Below are 22,938 nucleotides of genomic sequence, written 5' to 3'. Positions count from 1 at the left end.
GACTGTATCATACAGAGATTCCAAGTTCACTTTCGTGTTTTGGAAGGAGTTGTTTGCAAGCTTGGGGACAATTTTGCCTTTCTGTACAACTTATAATTTGCAGACAGATGGAAAAATAGAGAGGGTTAACAAAATTCTTGAGGACATGTTGAAGATGTATGTTACGCATCAACAAAGGGAGTGGGAGGAGTATCTTCCATTGGCATAGTTTGCATATTAATGGATATCATAATTCCTTGAGGATGAGTCGATTTGAGGCTCTTTACGCGCAGAGTTGTAATACTCCTATCAACTAGAGTGATCTAGTGAATAGGGTGTTGATTGGACCGGAAACGTTGGCTAAGATGGAGCAAGAAATGCAAGTTATTAAAAGGATTTTGAAGGCATCATATGGCAGACATAAGAGTTATGCAAATCAACATAGGGCATTCAAGGATTTCCAGGTTGGGGAGCAAGTGTACTTGTGCATCAAGCCAAAAAGGAGCTCCTTGAGGATTGGGTCATGTGCCAAGTTGGCACCTTAGTATTGTAGGCGTTTTGAGATCCTTGATATGATTGGATAAGTGGCCTACAGACTTGCACTGCCACCAACAATAAAATTACATGATGTTTTCCATGTTTAATTGCTTAAGAGATATATGCAGAATGTTGATCATGTAATTGATTGGTCTATATTGCAGGTGGAACCAGATGGACAAATCCAGCTAGAACCTTAGTGCATTTTGCAGCGTAAACAACTCATGCTTTGAAACCAAGCAATCGAGCAAGTTAAAGTTCAATGGAAGCACTTTGGGCCCAATGAAGCTACATGGGAGATGACTAATCATATGTGGGCTATGTATCCTTCTTTATTTGTAGTTTGAGCATATATGTTTGGTTTATTTTTATGCATATGTGCATTGTATATACTGCAACGAGTTGTGTTATAAAGCTTTAATAAGTAGTATGTTGTAAATATTGCATCAAGTTGTGTTATAAAGCTCCAATAAGCAGTATGGTGTTCATGGTTTTAGTAGTTTGGTATGATGTAAATGCTGCATCAAGTTGTATTATAAAGTTCCATGGGTAACATGTGTTTTCTAGTTATAAGCGTCATAGAACACCGAGGACGATGTTCCCCCAAGGGGGAGGGTTTTGTAATAGCCCCTAGTTGATTTTCCATGTAAATAAAAATAAGATCAAGGTCACAAGACACATATTTCAAGCTAAATGTTGGGTAAAACACTTTAGTGGGCATCACTTGTGGATTATTTAAGGCTATGGAAATTAGTGAAGGCATTGATGAAGGCAAAGAGGCAGCAATTGGTATTTTAATTATGAAAATATGAGAAAAGGAAGGTGAAGAGACACAAAATTGCATGCACAGGAAATTAGAGGAAAAATAAAGGAAAACGAAGAAAACATAGGCATTATTGATAAAAAGGCTTCAAAGAAACAATTGTTAGCTTTGTCAGTTTTAACTTTGGCACAATTTTTGGTCGAGTTTTTTTTTTTTTTTCAGTTTTAGCTTTTCTTTCTCATACTCTTGCACACTTAGAGCATTCTTGGAGCATGCTTGGAACACTTTGGCATTCACTTTGATTTGGAGAAATAAGGCAAAGGAAAGTAGGGAAGTGCAAGCAGACAGTTGGATCAATAACTACATTAGGGATACTTTGTAGGTAACAGGTTGCATGTGTGAATTCCTAGTTGATTATTAGATGCATGGTACATGCATGTGATTCCTTGGCTATGTGTTGTCATTGGCATGGAATTTTTCCTGGATTGATAGTGATTTTAGCCTTTCCTTTCCATTTTTGGATAGCCACGGTGTTGTGGGCTTCCCACTTGTTTTTTCTGATTGGTGCTCAAGTTCCCTATGGTTGTGGGTTAGAATGAATGCTCTCAAAGCCATGGAGCAACTTTGGTTGAGTTACTAGTTCTAGGAGTTGTAGGTTGAGACAAACACTCTGGAGCCCTTGGTGGGTTGAGTTACTAGTTCCTGGAGCTGTTTTTGGAACAAATGCTCTGGAGATCTAGAGGATTGTTTGTTGAGTCACTAGTTTCTAGAGCCCTGGAAAACTTGAGTAGAGACCGATCTGGTTGATTTTAAGTGATTTTTGGACCATAGAGGTGGAATCAATGTGGATGAGGACTAAGGTGGTTTGGCCTCTAGAAGCCCTGGTAGGTTTTGGTCTTGTTTATTGCATGAGATCCCACGTTCATGCTTAGAATATGGCGCAGGGGTGATAAATTGAAAGAAAGATTTGGTTCAACCCAATCTATGGTGGGGTGGTATGTGAAAGTCCTTGATTTGGTTGGAATTTTCATATGTTAATATGATATATTTTCCTATTGTGATCTATGAACATTTGTATTGATTATGATGGTGATGTTATGGTTGATTTGCCATGGATTCCATTCTGGTTATATGTTGGTTATATGAAGTAATTTATCTATGCCTCCTGTCATGTTTTGATAAGTTATTGAATGGTTGATGAATGCATGGACTAACAAGTGTTATTGCAACTAGCTAGAGGAGGCATAGAGGCTTCTTGGTGATTCTTAGATGAAGATTATCAATTTATGATGAGATATGCATTCATGCTTCTAACTTACATGTTTATCATATGTTTGACGAAATGTTTGTTATGGTTTAGGCGTGTCTAAGTCAATTTATTGCTTGAGTTTTGATTAATTAACTTTGTCATTACATTTGTTTGCATTCTGGAAAGTTATAGGCAATTCTGGATAGTGGTCTGAAGGCTAGCCTGAAAAGGTGGCACAAATTTCGGAACCATGTGGTCAAAATTGGAGGTTTTGGGTCATAACTGCAAGAAGTAAGCTTATGAGTGCAATTATAGCCTCATAACCACATGCATGTTGTCTTATGGGTGCGATTGGGGGTTAAGCTTGTGAAAAAAATAATTCAACTCAGTATCTGGTTATCAGAGGTTGTGTACTAAATTGTGGGTGATTTCGTGTTCCTAAGGGATGTCTATAAGTTGTCGGTGTGTTGGCCCCACTTCCATAACTAGAACTTGGAGTTCAGGTCATGTCATAGTGACACTTGTCTCATGTTTACCCTAGAGAGCTTGTGAATGTGGGAGGAAGCAGTTAAATTGCCTCATTCAGTAAGCATCAAAATGACTCTTCTACCTCTTTGAAATAAATCACAGAGATTTCTTCCAAAGCTCATTGAAATTAAACTCATTTTGAGGAGAATGATCTCACTCTATTGGTGGTTTATTAGCTGAAATTTCAAGGCAAGCACCACAGAAGTCTAGATCCCACTATCTAGGTGGTTTATCGGCTTACCTAACAAGAACTTAAGTGATTTATCAACCTCCAAGGAATTCAGTTAATAGTTTATTATCCCATTTCAGCAAACACCCTTAACTAAGCTAATCAATGGGTGAATTAATAGCGCGTTGGAACCTGGGGGAGCTAGAACCTTGCAAAAACTCTAACTTGACTTTTCTTGTCACTCCTTCAGAGTTAGATTAAGTTTCATATACCTTTGGAAAGGTATTGAAGAGAAATCTCCAACTAAATACTTAGTTTTCTCAACGAGATTGGGGAGTTAAAGCGTAAATGCCCTGAAAGATATTGCCTTTGTCCTTGACCTCAAGCTAGGAAGCAACACTCATTGACATGCTTACTAGGATCACTTTGAACTTGGCACAACCAACTGCAACAACCAACATGCTCAACAATCACTTTAGGCTTGACACCATTGAGTACACTTTGCTCAACATTAACTTGTTACCTTATCATGCTAACACTAAACATGTTGATATTTTGTTGTTCACACATCTAAGTTCCATGTTAGTCACATATATCAAAAAATAAGAAGGACATATCATCATGCTTATAACCATATCAATAGTAAGTTTGAAATAATCATTTCATCAAGGTTAGTAACCACGACTTCTGAAACTTCAAGTTTAGCGTATACATATAACAAATAATTTAGTCATTTGCGTGTGAGCCTCTTCGGGTCCAATGTTGAACCTAAGTCCTCATTCTAACATTCTCTTTCATGGCCAATCTAGTCCAAGTGTTGAACCATGCTATGGTACTACTATGTAACACTCCCTCTAGTTGAAAAATGTAACTAGTTTCGGTCTTCATAATTGTTGTACTCATTTCAATGTGTATCCTATGTAACAAACAAGAAAAGAATAAATAAAATTTTATTATTAAAGCATGGTTTTCATGCTCATTACTGATGGTCTTTTAGGTAAAAGCATGTTCTTCGCGCTTCTAGGGTTTAGGATTTATTGTCATGAGTCAAAGGAGTCAACATCACAATTATAAGACCCTCCTGGGCAATTTGTATTTGTAAAAAGATTTTTTTTCGAGTCTAGAAAGTCCTAGAATCTCTAAGAGTACAAGTCGGCCCTAGGATCCTCAAGTCGGTCAAAAGGAGGGAATTCGACCCCTTGAAAAGGCTATATAAAGAGCAATTCCACTTCATTTGTACACACACTCACTCGCAAGTTCGAGCATCTAAGAAAGCATTCGATCTATAGCTGGTTAGTTGCAAGAAGGAGAGCGAAGGTCAAGAAGAAGGAAGAAGTACGAATTTTCCTGTGTTTTCGGCTCCATCTCTCTCACATGTGCGGAATTCTAGGGTTTTTAGGTTGCAAGAAGAAGTCGAAGTTGCAACACTGAGTTGCAGTAGGACGAAGTGAAAATTCTTGTAGCTGGGAGGAAGGAAACTCTACCTAGACCTCACTAACCTTAGGAAGAGTTATCTTGCTCTTGGAAGGTCCCAAAAGGAGGTCAAATAAGAGTCTCTTCAGAAGTTGCAAGACGAGTAACAATGTTGTAGTTAGATATCATTTTTGGGATTCAACTGCGTTAAGTAAGTCATTCAAAGTATGACCATTTCCATGAGAGGTAGTCGTAAAGTGACTAATTTCTCATGATTTTTGAATAGTTCACTTAGCACTCATTGCATCGGGTGATGCTCACAGGGGTGAAGAAGTGGGATTGAAACTAGTGAAATGTGAAGAACGAATCACATAGCATCAATCATCACTTCCGGGGCTTGCACCCGGTAACCAGGACTTCCCAGGAGGTCACCCATCCCAGAACTCCTCTGGCTCAAGCGCGCTTAACTGTGGAGTTTTTCCCCACAATCAAGCCCACTTAGCTTGCTACCCCATTTGCAAAACCTTAGCAAGTATTGTGCCTCATGAACCATTCAGGTAGAGATCCCTTGACTCTTTTTGAATTTAAGTATGGGGGATTTTCGCAGTGCATTATATTAGATATCATTTTTGGGATTCAACTGCGTTAAGTAAGTCATTCAAAGTATGACCATTTCCATGAGAGGTAGTCGTAAAGTGACTAATTTCTCATGGTTTTTGAATAGTTCACTTAGCACTCATTGCATCAGGTGATGCTCACAGGGGTGAAGAAGTGGGATTGAAACTAGTGAAATGTGGAGAACGAATCACATAGCATCAATCATCACTTCCGGGGCTTGCACCTGGTAACCAGGACTTCCCAAGAGGTCACCCATCCCAGAACTCCTCTGGCTAAAATCAAAGTTGGCAGATCAAAGTTGCAGTGTGGTGCAAATTCATGAAAGACTTGAGGAAGGGTTGACTTAGCACTGGGAGAAGGACTTGGTTTAGGGATTTTGTCTTTGTATATCAATTGAAGTTAATTATAAGAAGATACGAGTTTCCGGGTTTTCCCCTTAGAGGGGTTTTTCCCTGGGTGAGAACCTATATATGTGTCCTCTTTTGTTGTTGCTATTTATGGATATTGCTTGATGAAAATATCTAACTAAAAGAACATAAAGAAGATTAAGATTCACAAGCAAGTATCAAGGTTAAAGAAATTAAGTTTAATAAGCTTCCACTTTATCATTTTCTAACATGGTATCAGAGCTAAGGTGAGCAAGGAAGGCAACCAGTAGGACACAAAAAATGATTGTTGATGAAGGGATAGGAATCTCTCAAGTCCTAAAAGAAGGATATTATATCTTGAAGGGATCTGGTTAAACACTCGTTGATAGAATACCCTTGTGATTTAGGGTTTCTACGTTCAAGAAGATAAAAAATACATCCATCTCATGAGGAGGTTATTGATCTCGCAAAAAGGAAGTCTATTTGCAAGGCATCAATCTTGGAAGTTGTTGGTGGAGGAATCCTAGGGAATATCTTTCAAGGGCATCAACAATAACTCTCCAAAATCTTAAAGACATCAAGAAGGTTGGAGATATTATTAAAGTAAGTATCACATTGTCTCATAATGGTTGAAACTTCAAGTCGTGTAGGTTCTTTCTGCAAGGAGAGCAATAAGCTCATTGGGGCTTCAGACTATATAGCATGGAAGAAAAGGATTGACTTGATACTCATAGAGCAAGATGTAATGGGATATCGTACCAGAGAAGTTACTGAAGTTGAGAAAGATGAGGCACAATAACTAGCAAAGTATAAGAAAGGGGAAGTAAGAGTTGAAAGGATCATATTTGAATCAATCAATGATTCTCTTGTTCCAATTGTTGCAAATCTAAAGACTTCCAAGGCCATGTACAACAAGCTAGTGAATTTGTACTCTGTAAGTACAACATGTCAAAATATGTCTTTGTGGAACTAACTATATAGAATGAAGAAATCAATGGATGAGAATATGGAATCCTTCCTCATGAGAGTTTCTCAGCTAAGAGACCATTTGCAAGAACTTGGGGAACCCATCACTGATTCTAAGGTGACCATATGTGTTCTAAATGCATTACCACCATAATGGAGCAACTTTGCCACAAGTGTCCACTCCAAGAAAGATTCAACTCCCTTTGATGAGTTGTGGGCACAATGCATTCTAGAAGAGTCAAGGATCATGGCCAAGGATGACATTGGATCTCATGAGCAAATTCAATCCTTTCTAGCTCGAGTCAAGAAGATGAAGAAGGGAAAGTTTGGAAAATCCAAGAAGAAAGATATGTCTAAAGTGCAATGTTTCAAGTACTACGAGTTTGTACATTACAAGATGGACTATCCAAATCACAGAACAATAAAAGAAAGGATAAAAGTGAAGTTCATGTAGCTGAAGCTATGGGAGAACCAAAGAAGAAGGCAAAGAAGGAAGAAGTGAAGGGTCTTTACTACTGAAGAAGGTTCACTAACTTCTAGGTTCTTTATGAATGTTTTCCTTTAGTTGATATATTATGCATAAGCATCACAAGATAGACACATATGATAATAACATGTTTGGAAATTATATGATTATGTTGTTTAGTAGAGATCACCTAGGATAGAATGTTGGACCATTTCATCAAGATATTATTTAACTTTATGTTGTCATCCCGCTGAAACGGATCACCAAGATTTGAGAAGGACCATGATTTGAATGTCCTTGGGAAAGGCATATTGGCATAAATAGTATGTATTTCATGTAATGTGGAATCATGTTGGTAAAAAGGGATGAAGGATTGGAATGGGTCACGATACAAACCTTTTGTGAATTATATGAATAACTATATGATTAGATTAAAGCATAAGAATGTATATTGAAAATGAAAACTTTGGAAAAGATTAATGTGTATGAAAATCTTGTGGAATAAAGTTGGTTAGAAGGATATGCTTAAGTATTTATGATGCTGGAATAAAATATAATATGACTTACCAAAGAATGTACAAAATATCAAGACTTTCTCTAGAATATGTATTTGATATTTGATTGACATCTAGTATAATCTCTAAAAGAAAAGTTGTAACTTGTTAATCAAGTTCAATCCTTAGGCACTTTAATGCAAGAAGGAAACATCAAGTGGAGATGGTCGATAAGGATGTTGATAGAATGAGAAGGTTTCCATGGTGAGGTAAGTTTATTTCATTTATGGTTTGGTTATCTGGCTAACATATTATTTTTGGCTACTAGGAAAAGGATGTTTCAAGAATACATTATGGCAGTTGAGGCAAGGTTAACTGTACGAATGAGGAGTATTGAGGGAAGAAAAATATCTCGTACCTGGCAACTATGAAGTTGAGATGAGTCCATCTTAGGATTGAAAGGGTAGCTATGCGAGAAGATAACATGAAGGTCAAGGAAGACCACTTTCATGATCAAATTGAAGATTGGGAAGGCTCAATGCAATGCCTTCGCGATTAAAGAAGAAAGTGATGAGCAAGGAAGATGACTCGGATCCCGTCACAAGAACGAAGAGTGGAGAAGGTTCCAAGATACCTTGAAAGGAAGTAGGCTCTATGTAATAGATGCGAAGGAAAGAAGGAACCATGGAGCTATGGGGAACTAGTAGTCGACGCTCTGATCAAGATAAGTTGTAAAGGCTTGTGGTGTTGGTTTCCATTAATAGAATGAAGGGATCTCCTTTGGTTTTGAGAGGGAGGAAAGGAGTCCCCTTGGATAAAGAGCATGGATTTGTTCTCAAGATTAATGAAGAATAGGGATGTCCTCTTAGTTTGAGAGGGAGTGATATTGGACATCACATGTGCATTCTCCTAATCAAGTGATAAAGAGAGAATGGTGGAGGTTTGGATAAGCATATGTGGTTTCCTTGAGGATATAACATCCAAGAAAGGAAAGGGATTGACACTCTTTGAGGATGTGACAAGTATCCAAGAGAAGAGTGGTCGAAGAGGATCGATATTCTTTGAGGACTCAGGTATGGAGATCCAAGATAAGAATAGTCCTAAAAGGACATACCTTGTGGACATCTAGATGGGGTGTATACCTTAGAGAGGTAGTGCGATATCACACACAAAGCCTCCTAGCATGATGCTCTTGAATAAAGAATAGCTTGTCCAGTTAGGCCTAAGGGACAATGCTGGTCATAATGATGATGCTTATAGCATGATTTACCAATACAACTTTTCTTGAGAAATCTTCAGTTTGAGATATGATGTTGTACTAGTTGTACAATTATGAATACCTCCCTAGTTAAGAGGGAGTGTTGAGAAATGTAACTAGTTTCAGTCTTCATAATTGTTGTACTCACTTCAATATGTATCCTATGTAACAAGCAAGAAAAGAAGAAAATTATTATTATTAAATTATGGGTCTAATTCTCTTTATTGATGGTCTTCTAGGTAAAAGCATGTTCTTCGTGCTTCTAGGGTTTAGGATTTATTGTCATGAGTCAACACCATGATTATAAGACCCTTCCGGGGAATTTGTAATTGTAAAAATAATTACTTTCGAGTCTAGAAAGTCCTGGAATCTCCAGGAGTACAAGTCAGCTTTGGTATCCTTAAGTTGTCCAAAAGGAGGGAATTCGACCCCTTGAAAAGGCTATATAAAGAGCAATTCAACTTCATTTGCACACACACTCACTCACAAGTTCGATCACCTAAGAAAGAGTTTGATCTATAGCTGGGTAGCTGCAAGAAGGAGAGCGAAGGTCAAGAAGAAGGAAGAATGATGAAATTTCCTATGTTTTAGGCTCCATCTCTCTCACACATGCGGAATTCTATGGTTTTTGGGTTGCAAGAATAAGCCAAAGTTGCAAGTTTGAGTTGAAGTAGGACGGAGTGCAAAAGCTTGTAGCTGGGAGGAAGGAAACTCTGTCTAGACCTCGCTGACCTTAGGAAGAGTTGTATTTCTCTTGGAAGGTCCCAAAAGGAGGTCAAATTAGGGTTTCTTCAAAAGTTGTAAGGCCAAAGTTGCAGGACAAGTAAAAATGTTGTAGCTGATAAATTGAAGTGTAGTGTGTAGTAGTGTGGCGCAGATTCAAGAAAGACACGAGGAAGGGCTAACTTAGTACTGGGAGAAGGACTTGGTCTAGGGATTGGGTCTTTGTATCTCATTTGAAGCTGATTCTAAGAAGAGAAGGGTTTCCGGGTTTTCCCCTTGGAGGGGGTTTGCCCTAGCTGAGAGACTATATATGTGTCCTCTTTTGTTATTGTTGTTTCTTGATATTGTTTGATGAAAATATCTAACTAAAAGAACATAAAGAAGATTAAGATTCACAAGCAAGTATCAAGGTTAAAGAAAATAAGTTTAATAAGCTGCCACTTTATCATTTTCTAACACCTCCTAACCCCTTGAACCTTTTTGGGTTGTGGGAGGTGTTACTTTTTAATTAGCCTAACCTCCATAGTTTGTTATGAAGACGGGGTTGCAAAAATCATCTTTATTCAAATCTTGCAAAATTAACTTATGATATTACTATCATATTCAGCTCGCCGAGAGCTTTCTGACGATATAAATTTTATTTAAATTTGACTCTTGGATCAAAAGTTATACCCATTTGAAGTTTGACCAACTAGATAGTGCCACATTAGCAAGGAACTGCCATGTGGCACTTACACGTGCCCCACGTGGGCCTGCCATGTCATCCCTGACAGTTGCACACCTCTCATGGTTCCTACATGGCATCCACATAGACATCGTCTAACCTATCAATTCTCACCATGTGGACTTAGGGTTGTGGTGTTACCAGGCCCGACCTCACCATGTGGACTTAGGGCTATGGTCTTACTAGGTTGGACTCTATGTTATAGCTGATCCACCTAACTTCTTTGCGAAACCAAACTGCTGTCTACCTTATTTTTTGCTCCTCACCTTCCTTTACAGAGTTTGGGAGTTGAGAAGGGTCCGTAGGACATCAATCTAGATTAGACGGTCCATCACGATCATGTATTCAATTCTCCCAAGAGGGAAAGATACCCTTGGTAATTGCATTGTCCTGTTCATATTCAATGATGTCCAATTCCATTAATGCCAATTGCATTGGAATAGACCCGTGGATTAACGATTAACCTAGGGATCGAAAAATTTGATGAAAAGAAAATGGACAAAAAAATATGACAATAAAAAATGACATCGACTCGACAAGGATGAAAAAGACCATCAACGAAGGTAAAAGCAAAGGATTGAAAACTGTGAAAGATCACTGGCCACCAAACCAATGAAAAAACATACCACCTTATGCCTCCTATAAAACCCCCAATATTTTTAAGATGTTATTAGTTTTTGAGATTGATTTTCATAATTAATCACATAACCAATTTTTTGTTTGAAGTTTCAAACCAACTACTATAATTCATCCTTAAAACTAAGATGAAGAATCTGATCTATCCACAAATTTAAATAATCTACGTACACCATATTCCCAAAAAGTCAAATAATACTTATTTTAGTGAAATAACAATTATTAAAATAATGTAAAACACAACGTTTATAGGGAATTTTCTCTACGGACACGCTTCCGAGTTAAAAATTTGCCCCTTAAAAAAATAAAAGACACATAACCCTGGCCGATAAATATTTGGTTAGTGAGGGTTTTAGGAGGGTTTTAGCATACAGCAACATGAGAGCCCAGATTCTTTGCACTAAGCTCCCAGCGGTCCAATGGCGGAAACTGCTGTCATTAAATCCTGTTATTCCTTCACAGAATCTTATTTACAGCTCTCAACCTGAGAACAGCATGCCCAAGCTTCTGACAGGTATTTTACAGTCCTTTTCAGCAGCCCATCCGCAAACTGGCTACTGGACGACAACAAACTTCAAAGCTTTTTCAAGGTCCTATGGGGGCCGATCAGCCAATAAACCAAGCCGACGGGTGGCTAAGGATCATCGCCATAAATTGGCAGCTAATAGTGAAGAAGAAGAGGAAGATTATAGCGATGGAATCACATCGCTCGACGTTAAAGAAGGTACTAGTATATATTTCATTTTTCGTACATAGTTTTTGGGATCCGTTGACGCCAAATTCCGTGTTTTTATGAAACTGCTTCATTTAAATTTTATGTGCATCACTAACGGTCAATTTTCACAGAGAAACGATCTGCAAAGGGTGAACCACTAATCACAAACGCTTCCCATCAGCTAAACAGCTGCAACAGGGTTACTTTTGGGTGAAAATCACCTGGCTCCCATTAATTATTCTTGACTCTGCAAGATTTAAAATTTGGTGGGTAGCAGGCTGTAAACCACAACCCAGTTAGCAATGATTTAACTTTTCAATTTGAACAAACAATTAAACTTTGGTGGGTAGCGGGCTGTAAATCACAATCCAATTAGCAATGATTTAACTTTTCGATTTGAACAAAGTTAGGAACTTATCCTCGTTTCAGGTTAGTTAAAATAGCCCAAGAACCATTGTATAAACCAAACAGAGATTGGGGCCACGGCTCCAAAGTATGGCTTTGGTGAGTTGCATGGAAAGTCCTAAGCAGTAGGACAATATCTCCCCCTAACCTTCTATCAAATAATGATATACATTTGTGAATGAGTATAATGATCTCCGACATACACTAATTTCTAAGCATTCTCTGCCAGGGCCCAATTTCTAGTTGTCGGGAACCGTTTCATTATTCTTAAGACTGGTTAAAAGGTTTGTTACTGATTCATCATGGTAAAAGGAAAGGGCTTGCATTGCTCGTGAATAAATATTAAAGAGTATAGTCAAACGCAATACCTTTCTTGCCTGTTTATTTTCAACTGAAACTTATGCGTTATACTGGAGTAACTAGCATATGTTTGAATTTTAACATGATCATATGATCGCAATTAAATGTCAAACTCGTAGAATTTTAACACTGTCATATGATCGCTATTAAATAGCAAACTCATAGAGGACGACAGGATTTATATGGGAAAAACCCTCATAAAGGAAACAACCATGAATGCAAAGGAAAATTCTATTAGGCTTTCCCTTCATTCAACATAGTATACGAGGATCACGGTCCAATGTATAGAGCAATCAAATGAAGGCTAATTGCTCACTTATAACAGTTTACGAAGCCACCTATGGCAGTTCACCAAGCCACTTATCAAGTAGTTAAGTAAAATGTAGTTGATTTATGAAGTGAACTTGACGGGCTCTTCATAAAGTCATCCATGCAAGAGATACTCACAAGATCCATATAAAATAAATATATATTTATTGATATCAGATGATGCCATTGAATTACAATAGCGTGTATACAATTATACATTGGGGTGATAAAGCATACCTCTAGGAAAATGGACAACTATCATTATTACAACATAAATGTACATTATATCCTTGTGACCGTTTTTACATAATCATTGTGTTAAATTTGGCAACTAGGGCCAAACATCACTTTGGACAGCTCTTATGAGGCAACTGATATTTTTCTTAGATTCCTCTTTCCGAGAGGTGTAGGATTGATCTAACGATCATCCCACTCTGACATGTACAAACGAAGTTATGAATTTATTTTGATTATGGACAAATTGTCAAGGTCGGCCTGCGATCAAATTAGCCTCTTCCAACCTTCAACGTTGCATATAAATACAAGGTGCCTCCTCCTCATTTTGGCATCTCATCTCATTCATCTTTCTCTCTCTCATCTTGATTGGGTATGAATTTTTGGGCCTTTGTCTCTCCACACGTGCGAAAGGAAGATTGTTTTTTCTAGCTGTTGCGTTGACCAAATTTGACCGAAATTTCAGGAGGCTGACTTTGACCAGCATTAACCCTGTTTGACTTCGGTTTTGTGAGGGAGACTTCTATTTGGGCAGATCACTGTTTTGGGCACAAAAAGTGAGGTAGTTTGACCCCTGCGTTAACTACCCTAATTCAGGTTGTTGCATTGACTTTTGTTGACCAGGTTTGACTGGTTATTTTCGGACTGTTTTGGGCTGCATTATCTTGCTGTTGGAGGTCAAGTTGACTAAGGTTGACTGAGCTATTTTGGAGGTCAATTTCAGCCCTGTTGACTAGCATTGAATTTCTGGTTAGGGCTTTCTGTTTCTGTTGTTTTGGTTGGTCAGTTTAGGCAAGTGAATATTGTAAATTGTACTCCCTCTCTGCTAAACTTTTGAAGAATTATAAGAAGAATTGATCACGGGTTTCCCCACATTGGGGTTTGTCCCTGGCTGGTGCCATATCTTGTGTCCTCTTGTGTTGGCTTGTCTTCTACTGTTATTGTTTATGTTCTATCTGCATTTTACTATCATGTTGATGTGATTGCTAATCTGGATATGATATTGGGCTAATGAAGAAATTAAAGTAAAATTGCTCTAAGCATAGAACATACCGTTGTTATCCTAAAATTAACATGGTATCAGAGCTTAGGTGAGGACAAAGCCCAAGCAAGAGTGAAGAGAGTGAAGACAAGATTCAGTGGCCTCCACATCCTACTTCAAGTCTAATGATAAGCTTCATGATAATTCTGATTATCATGCATGGAAGATGTCTCGTGATTTGACTTTAGAAGAGCACGATGTTATGGATTATGTGCAGGGAAAGATTTCGAAACCTCCTTCAAATGCACTGATTGCTGCTAAGTCAAAGTACAAGAAGGGTGAAGTCAAAGTTACGAAGATCATCAGGGATTCTATACATAAGCACTTAGTTGCTTACATCTTCGATTTGAATACATCAAAGGAGATATATGATAGGTTGGTTGGCATGTTCAAATCTAGCAATGCAAATCAAATTCTTTTCCTCAAGAACAAGCTGAAGGATATAAAGAAGGGAAAAGGTGAGGATATTCAATCCTACTTCATGAGGATTACCGAGATAAAAAATGATCTTCTTTTGATTGGTGAAGCTATTGCTGACAGGGAGCTCACTCTCATTGCCCTTGGAGGTCTTCCTCCCGAATGGCATGTGTTCAACACTACTATTCTCAATAACGATAGAATTCCAGGTTTTGAAGAATTGCTGACTAGATGTTCTCAAGAAGAAACAAGGATGATGGAATTGGAGATGCCTTCGAATAGGAATAATCCTACCACATTCTCTGCTCATGCCAAGAAGAAGAACAATGCAGGTTCAAAGAAGCAAAGTCAAGGAAGACCGAGATTCAAAAATGGAAGGAAGGGAAGATGCTTCATTTGCAACAAGTTTGGTCACTATGTTAGGGAGTGTCCAAATAGAAGGGACACATCTCATGATGATGATCACAATCATTCCAAGGGCAACAACAACAATCAAAGGAATGGCAGGTTCAACAACAAAGGGAAAAGAAATACTTCCGCTACTTAACTTGGAAATGATCGAGCTTCTAAAAGAACAAGAAACTCTAGGTATGATAAGTTTAATGTTGTAAATTCTAAGCAAAAAGGAATTTTATCTTATATCTGCCCTCTCTACTGCCTTTCCTCCGGATACTTTGGGAAATTGGTTGATTGATAGTGGTGCCTCAAGGCACTTCACCGGTTACAAGGATGCTCTTTAAAATCTTATAGAGAAGGATACAAATTTGGAAATTATCCTTGGAGACAATGCCACCTATTCCGTGAAGGGAGTTGGGAATGTTACCCTTCAATTGAATCAAGGTAACACCGTTCATCTTCAAGAAGTACTATATGTACCTGATCTAAAGAAGAATCTAGTGTCTATCTCGGCAATGGAAGACAAAGGATTCAAGGTGGCATTCATCGATGGAAAGGTACGTGTATGGAAAAGAAATTTCAAAGAAGCATTTACTCTTGGATTCATGGTTGACAGTTTATATCAAGTTGGAGGAAGTCCACTGGGAGCTATGCCTTGCGACACATCTCTTCAATCCAAACTATGGCACCTGAGGTTTGATCATCTTCACTATAAGGCTCTACCCGATGCAAGGAATATGGTTACAGGTATGCCTGAATTCAAAATAGAGCATGAAGGTGTATGCCAGGGATGTGTCGAGGGAAAACATACAAGGGGACCATTCCCCTAAAGTGATAGCAAGATCACTGACATTTTGCAATTGGTTCATTTTGATCTATCTGGTATGTTCCCTGTGACATCATTAGGAGGATATTTATATTATGCTGTCTTTGTGGATGACTTCTCTCGCAAAACTTAGATATATTTCTTGAAGGAGAAGGATGAAATATTCTCATGGTTTTGTGTCTTCAAAGCCTTGGTGGAAAATCAAACAAGGAAGAAGATCAAAATATTGAGGACTGATGAGTCAAATGAATTCAATGACTATTGCAGGGAAGTTGGCATTAAGAGGGAGACCACTATTGCATATACTCCTGAGCAAAATGGTGTTGCTGAGAGGAAGAATCGTTCCATTATAGAAGCCACTCGTGCCATGCTTCATGATCAAGGACTTCCAAAGTTTCTATGGGGAGAAGCTGCCAACACTGCTGTGTACGTTCAAAATCGATGCCCTCATCAAGCGTTGGACTCCAAAACTCTCGAAGAAGTTTTCACCGGTAAGAAACCTGATGTTTCTCATTTTAGAATTTTTGGTAGTCCCGTATACTTTCATGTGCCGAAAGAAAAGAGAAGCAAATTGGAGGCATCTGGGAAGAAAGGAACTTTTGTGGGCTACAATGAAACTTCTAAGGCATATAGAATCTATGTGCTTGGTCAAAGAGAAGTGGAGTTGAGTATTGATGTCACCTTCGATGAGGATGATGCCCTAAGGAAGATTAGCAACCTTCCTATTCCAAGGAAGGACAAAGAAGCAAATGCAAAAAATCAGGGAGATTCACAGGATGAGTCAATGCCCGATGTTGAAGAACCGATGGATCCCATTGTTCCTCCTCCTCATGAGCCCTCCTCCTCCAAAAGGAGACCCTCATGGCTGAGGGAAACTCTCGAAGATGTGTTGCACTGAGGGGGACATTTCGTGAAAGCAAGAAGCTTAATAGGTACCTAGGGTACTTAACTGCTATGAGCACCATTATTCAGTCTGGACCTTGGTCATTGGAAGAAGTTGTGAAGCAACAAGTATGGAAGGATGCTATGAACGAAGAGTATGAGTCGATTATGAAGAATGATGTCTGGGATGTGGTTCCTAGACCCCAAGACAAATCTGTTGTCACCTCTAAATGGCTCTACAAGGTTGAGCATGGTGCTGATGGAAGCGCTGAGAAGTTCAAGGCTAGATTTGTTGTTCGAGGCTTCTCTCAAAAGGAAGGTGTAGATTACGATGAGATATTTGCACCCATTGCTCGCTACACCACCATCCGTTCGATTATAGCCCTTGTTGCCTCGCAAGGATGGAATCTACACTAGATGGATGTCAAGACTGCCTTCTTGCATGGTTCACTTAAGGAGGAAGTCTATGTGGAACAACCTGAGGGGTTTGAAGTTCAAGATCGTAAGACACATGTATGCAGGTTGAAGAAAGCCCTCTATGGGTTGAAGCAAGCACCTCGGGCTTGGTATGAGAGGATCGATAACTATCTAATGAAGCTGGGATTTACAAGAAGTGAAGCTGATCCAAACCTTTACTTTAAGGTTGAGAATGATAGACCTCTCATCTTGGTACTCTATGTGGACGATCTCTTTCTGACAAGTGCAGACCCTCTTATTCATCAATGTAAGAGGGAGTTGGCTTCCAAATTTGACATGAAGGACTTAGGACTGATGCATTACTTCCTAGGGTTGGAGGTTTGACAAAAGCCAGGTGAGATTTTCCTTTCTCAAGGAAAATATATTGTGAAGCTACTTGAAAGATTTGGGATGGTGGACTGCAAGTCTGTGACTACTCCGATGGAACTTAATTTCAAGAAGTTATGCGGAAGTGCTGTCGGGCCCGATTTGGGAAATCCTTCCGAGTAGTCAACTCATAGGGGCCTGATGTTCTTGGTGAACCCCTGTCCGGACATATGTTTTGGAGTGAACACATTGACTCAGTTTATGGTCGAACCTCATCATATACATTGGATTGCTGCTAAGAATCTCTCGAGATATCTCCGGGGCACAAGCACTTATGGACTAAGATACACTGTCGGGAATGTGAGGCTCCATGGTTACTCCGATGCAGACTGGGCTGGCAGTGTGGTGGATCGCAAAAGCACATCTGGATGTTGCTTCTCTCTAGGTTCTGCTTCGATATCATGGATGAGCAAGAAGCAGAAGTCGATTGCTTTGAGCACCGCTGAGGCTGAATACATTGCTGCTAGTTTGGCCTCCTGTGAAGCTGTCTGGTTGAGGAAGATATTTAGTGAGTTGTTTGGACATGTGCTGGATACCACCGTGATCTTCTGTGACAATCAGAGTGGGATTCGTCTTTCTGAGAATCTCGTGTTTCATGATCCAAGCATATTGATATTAGGTACCACTTTATCCGGGATATGGTACAACAGGGAGTAAGAAGGCTTCGCCGATATTCTTACGAAGTCCCTCGTGAAGGTCAAATTCTTAACCTTTCGTGAACGACTTGGAGTCGTGGAGAGAGCCTCTTATGAGGGTCTTGTATTAGATAGATAGTGAGCTCTGGGAGCTCCGGGGGGTTTGGGGTACTTCTTGGAGTGATGAGCGACCATAGGGTGACTCAGCCTCCCCTAGTGGTACCCTGTGCATAGGGTGAATGGTTCACCTTCCCTTGTGATACCCCATGGTGGCATATGCATAGGCTGAATGATTCATCCTCCCCTATGGTGTATGAGCAGGATGATTGGTTCACCTTCTCCTGTCGACACATCCTACCCATGCAGTCTGGGACTCATGGGAAGTACCTCTCATTTGGCCAATGAGTAGGGAAATGAGGATAGGGACCATAGTACTACTGATGGACGCATCGTGTACTACCATACTCCCTATGCTAGGATGTTGATATTGATCTGGGATCAATGGAAACTGACTTTGGGTTGGTTAAGAGTGGTATGACACACTCTCTGATGTTGGAGACTGACTTCGGGTCAGTGGAGAATGGTATGATACATTCTCGATCATTTCTTCTTTCTTCATGGTTCAATAGAGCAGAGCAGAGCAGAGACAGGGATGGTACAGATTGTCAGACAGTTTGGCAGGTGATGTTCTCCCTAGTTGAGAGGGAGTGTTAAATTTGGCAACTAGGGCCAAACATCACTTTGGACAACTCTTATGAGGCAACTGATATTTTTCTTGGATTCCTCTTTCTGAGAGGTGTAGGATTGATCTAAAGATCATCCCATTATGACATGTACAAATGAAGTTATGAATTTATTTTGATTATGGACAAATTGTCAAGGTTGGCCAACCATCAAATTAGCCTCCTCCAGCCTTCAACGTTGCATATAAATACAAGGTGCCTCCTCCTCATTTTGGCATCTCATCTCATTCATCTTTCTCTCTCTCATCTTGATTGGGTACGAATTTTTGGGCCTCTCTCTCTCCACATGTGCGAAAGGAAGATTGATTTTTCTAGCTATTGTGTTGACTAGATTTGACCGAAATTTCAAGAGGCCGACTTTGACCAGCATTGACCCTATTTGACTTCAGTTTTGTGAGGGAGACTTATGTTTGGGCAGGTTGCTGTTTTGGGCACAAAAATCGAGGCAGTTTGACCCCTGCGTTGACTGCCCTAATTCATGTTGCTGCGTTGACCAAGTTTGACTAGTGATTTTCAGACTATTCTGGGCTGCGTTATCTTGCTGTTGGAGGCCGAGTTGACCAAGGTTGATCGAGCTGTTTTGGAGGTCAATTTCAGCCCTGTTGACCAACGTTGACTCTCTGGTTATGGCTTTCTGTTTCGCTGTTTTGACTGATCAGTTTGTGCAAGTGAATATTGTAAATTGTACTCTCTCTCTGTGCTGAACTTTTGAAGGATTATAAGAAGAATTGATTAAGGGTTTCCCCACATTGGCGTTTGTCCCTTGCTGGTGCCATAGCTTGTGTCCTCTTGTGTTGGCTTGTCTTCTACTGTTATTGTTTATGTTCTATCTGCATTTTACTATCATGTTGATGTGATTGCTAATCTGGATATGATATTGGGCTAATGAAGAAATTGAAGTAAAATTGCTCTAAGCATAGAACACACCATTGTTATCCTAAAATTAACAGATTGTTTATAACATTATTACATAATTGATATTATACCCTAAGCATATTGCAAATCCTCCCTCTTAAAATGCTTTACCCTTAAAGCATGGGCAGGTAGCACTTCTTATGATAGAATGACTCATCTTTTCATAATTTCACATATTTGATAAGGTTGAGGACACAAAATGATACGATTCCAAAGTCTCGAATAATATCATTGCATTGAAAAAGGATCAATCCAACCTAGGTAGATTTTTTCTAGAGCTCTTCTTTGAGAAGCTTCTTGATTCTAGCTTTTTTGTTTTTGTTCTTGAGTTGTAAATGAATTTTTTATTCTTTGGTATGCAAATAGAGTATTGACTTTGGTTGGGTGGTTGTAGATGTTGGCATGTTGATTCATAATGACATGACTTCTGTAATTTGGGCAATGATACAATGCCTTGATATGTTGATCCTTCTTAATCGAGGATTTAGTATTTTTTGAGATTTACTTTAGGTAGTAAATCTTTGTCATAAACTTGTTTTGGCGTCATCATTAATATTTCAACATTCATTCGCATGTCAGTGTCCTTTTGTTGTGTACAATCTTATCAATGGCGACTAGTAGACCTTTATTTGTCATTAAATTTGTAGATGTCACCTTCTCTTTGAATTGTTTTGTGATCTCAATTCTCGGATGCTCTACATCTAATAAAACTTCATTAGTGACAACATTAGGTTTTTCCACTTTGATTGAGTCAGTGAGGGTTTCCTTATCCATGGTTTGAATTTTAACCTAATACAAATTCCTTAGTTCAATTGGATCATTCAAAGTTTCGTTGTCGGCGAGTTGTTTCTTTATTTTTTGTGGGGGCCTCTTCTCTTTCTTTAATTTCTTGACTTGTTGCAAGTAGATTTTTATTATGTTTCTCAGGCAAGGAATCTACACATCATTGTTAGATAGGTCTTTATTAATATTTTTAATCTCTTCATTGTGAGCATATTTTGCATTGCTATTATATTTTGGATTTTGCATCTCAATAGTCTAATTTCTTTTGGGTTTGAACAATTTCTTTGTCTTTATCTACAAGGACTTTGTTTTAATTTATTGATCTTTCTTCTAAATATTCACAATTTTGTCATGGTGATTCCTTGTCATATTGGATTGCAACATCTTGCACATTTTCTATGTCTTTTGATGAGGAAATTATCACAATATTCACACTCCTAACCTCAATCAACCTACAAGGTCAAAACTAAACAAAAAGATGAAAGAAGAGCAAAGGGTTTATGTTTCAATTGTGCTAGTATTTACAATGAGGGACATAAATGTGGGAAGTGTTACCCCTTATACTAGCAAGGATACATGCAGAGTATTGCAACAATCTTTGTGCCATTGTAACCCCATGGTCACAAGTGAAAAGCCATGCAACAACCATGTGAGGCCTTGTAGGCATCCTAGACCTTGCGTCATGTTGTGTCATTTGTTTTGGTCAAACCAGGGCTGACTCCTTTGAGTTACTTTTTGTTCCTTTTGTCCTAGATAGGATTGGAGGACCTTTGATGGGCTTATATGAGGACTCATGGTTTTAGAGGAGCCTTGTTTTGTATGGGTGATCACCAGTGTAGGGGCCAGTTTCACTGATGTTGGGTGCACCTATGTCTTACCACATAATTATGAGTCTATTGAGTTTGTAGGTGGCCTTGGATTTGATGTAGTATCCCTAAGATTTTTCTCAGACATGGCAATCTCATAGGCAGCGACATTTCATGGTTTCCAAGGCAGTTCACATTCCCAATGCAAAGTGGTCCTAGAAGTAAAAAAGTCAACAAGGTCTCATATCTCAGAGTTTGATGAGAGGATGACATGCCATTTAGAATTTTTCCATTTGGTGAAGGCATTCTCAAGATATCACTGGTCAAGCTAGTTAAACAAGTGATGCAGGTTTCCAATGGCAAAATAGGTGGAGCATTGTAGTGTTTTGGATATGCATTATGTCCAAAGTGGTCTGCTCATTGAGAGGAACAAAACCCATATCTTAGTATTTGCACTTCCTCAACAACGTTAGAGATTTTTGGTTTGACCATTATTACGGAGGTTTGACCAAACTTATGAGGTAACATTGTGAATTTTTGGAGTTGACAGGGCATACTATAGGGCATGATGTGGCAAATAGTACCTATTTCAGTGGAACACTTAGCCAAATAAGGAAGGGTTCTAGAGCAAGAGAGAAAGGTGGCAACTTCGATCTACTATACATGGAAAAGTCAAGTCAAAGGTGAAATAGCTATTGTAAAAGTCAAGCTAGCCATTGGAGGTGTCTATTATTGAGAAGATGAGGATAAGGACAAAAAGGAGCTATTGCAAAGTCAAGTGATCAGTCTTCTTGAAGTGGTACAAATTCCCAAAATCATCAAGCTAATTCCCTAGGCAAATCAAGTTATGGAGGTGGACGCTGGAGGCTTCAAGAAGAATGTCGGAGGAGTTATGACTACTATTTTCATTATTTGGCTTCTCGGAGTTCGGACCCTTTAATATTGGAACTTCTACTTCTTTGGGGTGTGAAAGACAATTTGACCCACTCATGTGGGCAAACACTTTGTAATAAAATATTATTTTGTCACGAGGTTGACATAGTCCCCAAGTTTATTGTGCACGACAAATCAAGATACTATTATTTTAATGGAAGGAGGAAATTAGCCATTAGCAATGAAAAATATAAATTGTGAGCTCCTCCTCCCAAGGTTGTTTACTGTGAAATCATTTGATGCCATAATACAAAGAACCATTTTGCAAAAAACATTTTCATATGTTGAGTTGAATTTTCTATTATTTTCCTTCTTAGTTTTCATCTTTATCATTGTGCTTTTACAAGGTTATTTTGTAGGTATATTTCTTCCATCACAAGATCAAGGTAGCAATCCATTGAGGGATAGACGATCATGTGGAAGGGGAGATCAAGGCCCAGGTCTTCACCTCACCCTTATATAGTTGCTGAAAATACACTTTTCCAAGTGTTAGGCAAGCCCTCCAGGGGGAATCTCCATCCAGATTCGTGGGCTATTGGCACTACTGTTGTTATTTTGGTTGGCGCATCTAAAATCAGTAGATCCTTTTAGTGAGTTAGATCTTCCTGCGGATAATCCAAGGCTAAGATCTGGACAGTTTCATCCCCAACTTCTCACTCCTCTCTAGCCTCAAAAGGGAAAACTGACAAAGGAAGAGTTGTGATCGCAACTCTACAAAGTGGTAAGGTAAAGGCAAAGGTAAAGGCTCACTCTTCAACCATCTCATTGTCGAAAAATTCTAAAAAATTTCCCTTTTTTATTTT

At 38.9% G+C, this 22,938-nt stretch overlaps 1 protein-coding gene across 4 annotated transcripts in view; it reads left to right on the top strand.

Moving 5' to 3' along the window:
- Positions 1–11,190: 11,190 nt before the first annotated feature.
- The window catches only part of LOC149225702 (uncharacterized), a 140,820-nt gene continuing 129,072 nt past the window's right edge, over positions 11,191–22,938 (top strand). For 2 of the 4 annotated variants that reach the window (XM_089377283.1, XM_089377281.1), the window contains exon 1: positions 11,481–11,615. Coding sequence is in view for 1 of the 4 variants with exons in the window: in XM_089377280.1 (XP_089233406.1) it covers positions 11,270–11,615 (346 nt within the window). In the remaining 3 variants the exon portion in view is untranslated. Of the gene's footprint in view, positions 11,616–22,938 lie in introns of all 4 variants that reach the window. The other 2 variants (XM_089377280.1, XM_089377282.1) reach the window with 2 other exon arrangements.

Source organism: Pinus tabuliformis, chromosome J, assembly GCF_031772625.1.
Source record: "Pinus tabuliformis cultivar Carrire ecotype Pingquan chromosome J, CPIR1, whole genome shotgun sequence".
NCBI classification, from domain to species: Eukaryota; Viridiplantae; Streptophyta; class Pinopsida; order Pinales; family Pinaceae; genus Pinus; species Pinus tabuliformis.
The sequence above is the reverse complement of the archived record's forward strand: the minus strand, read 5'-3'. Positions and strand labels throughout refer to the sequence as shown.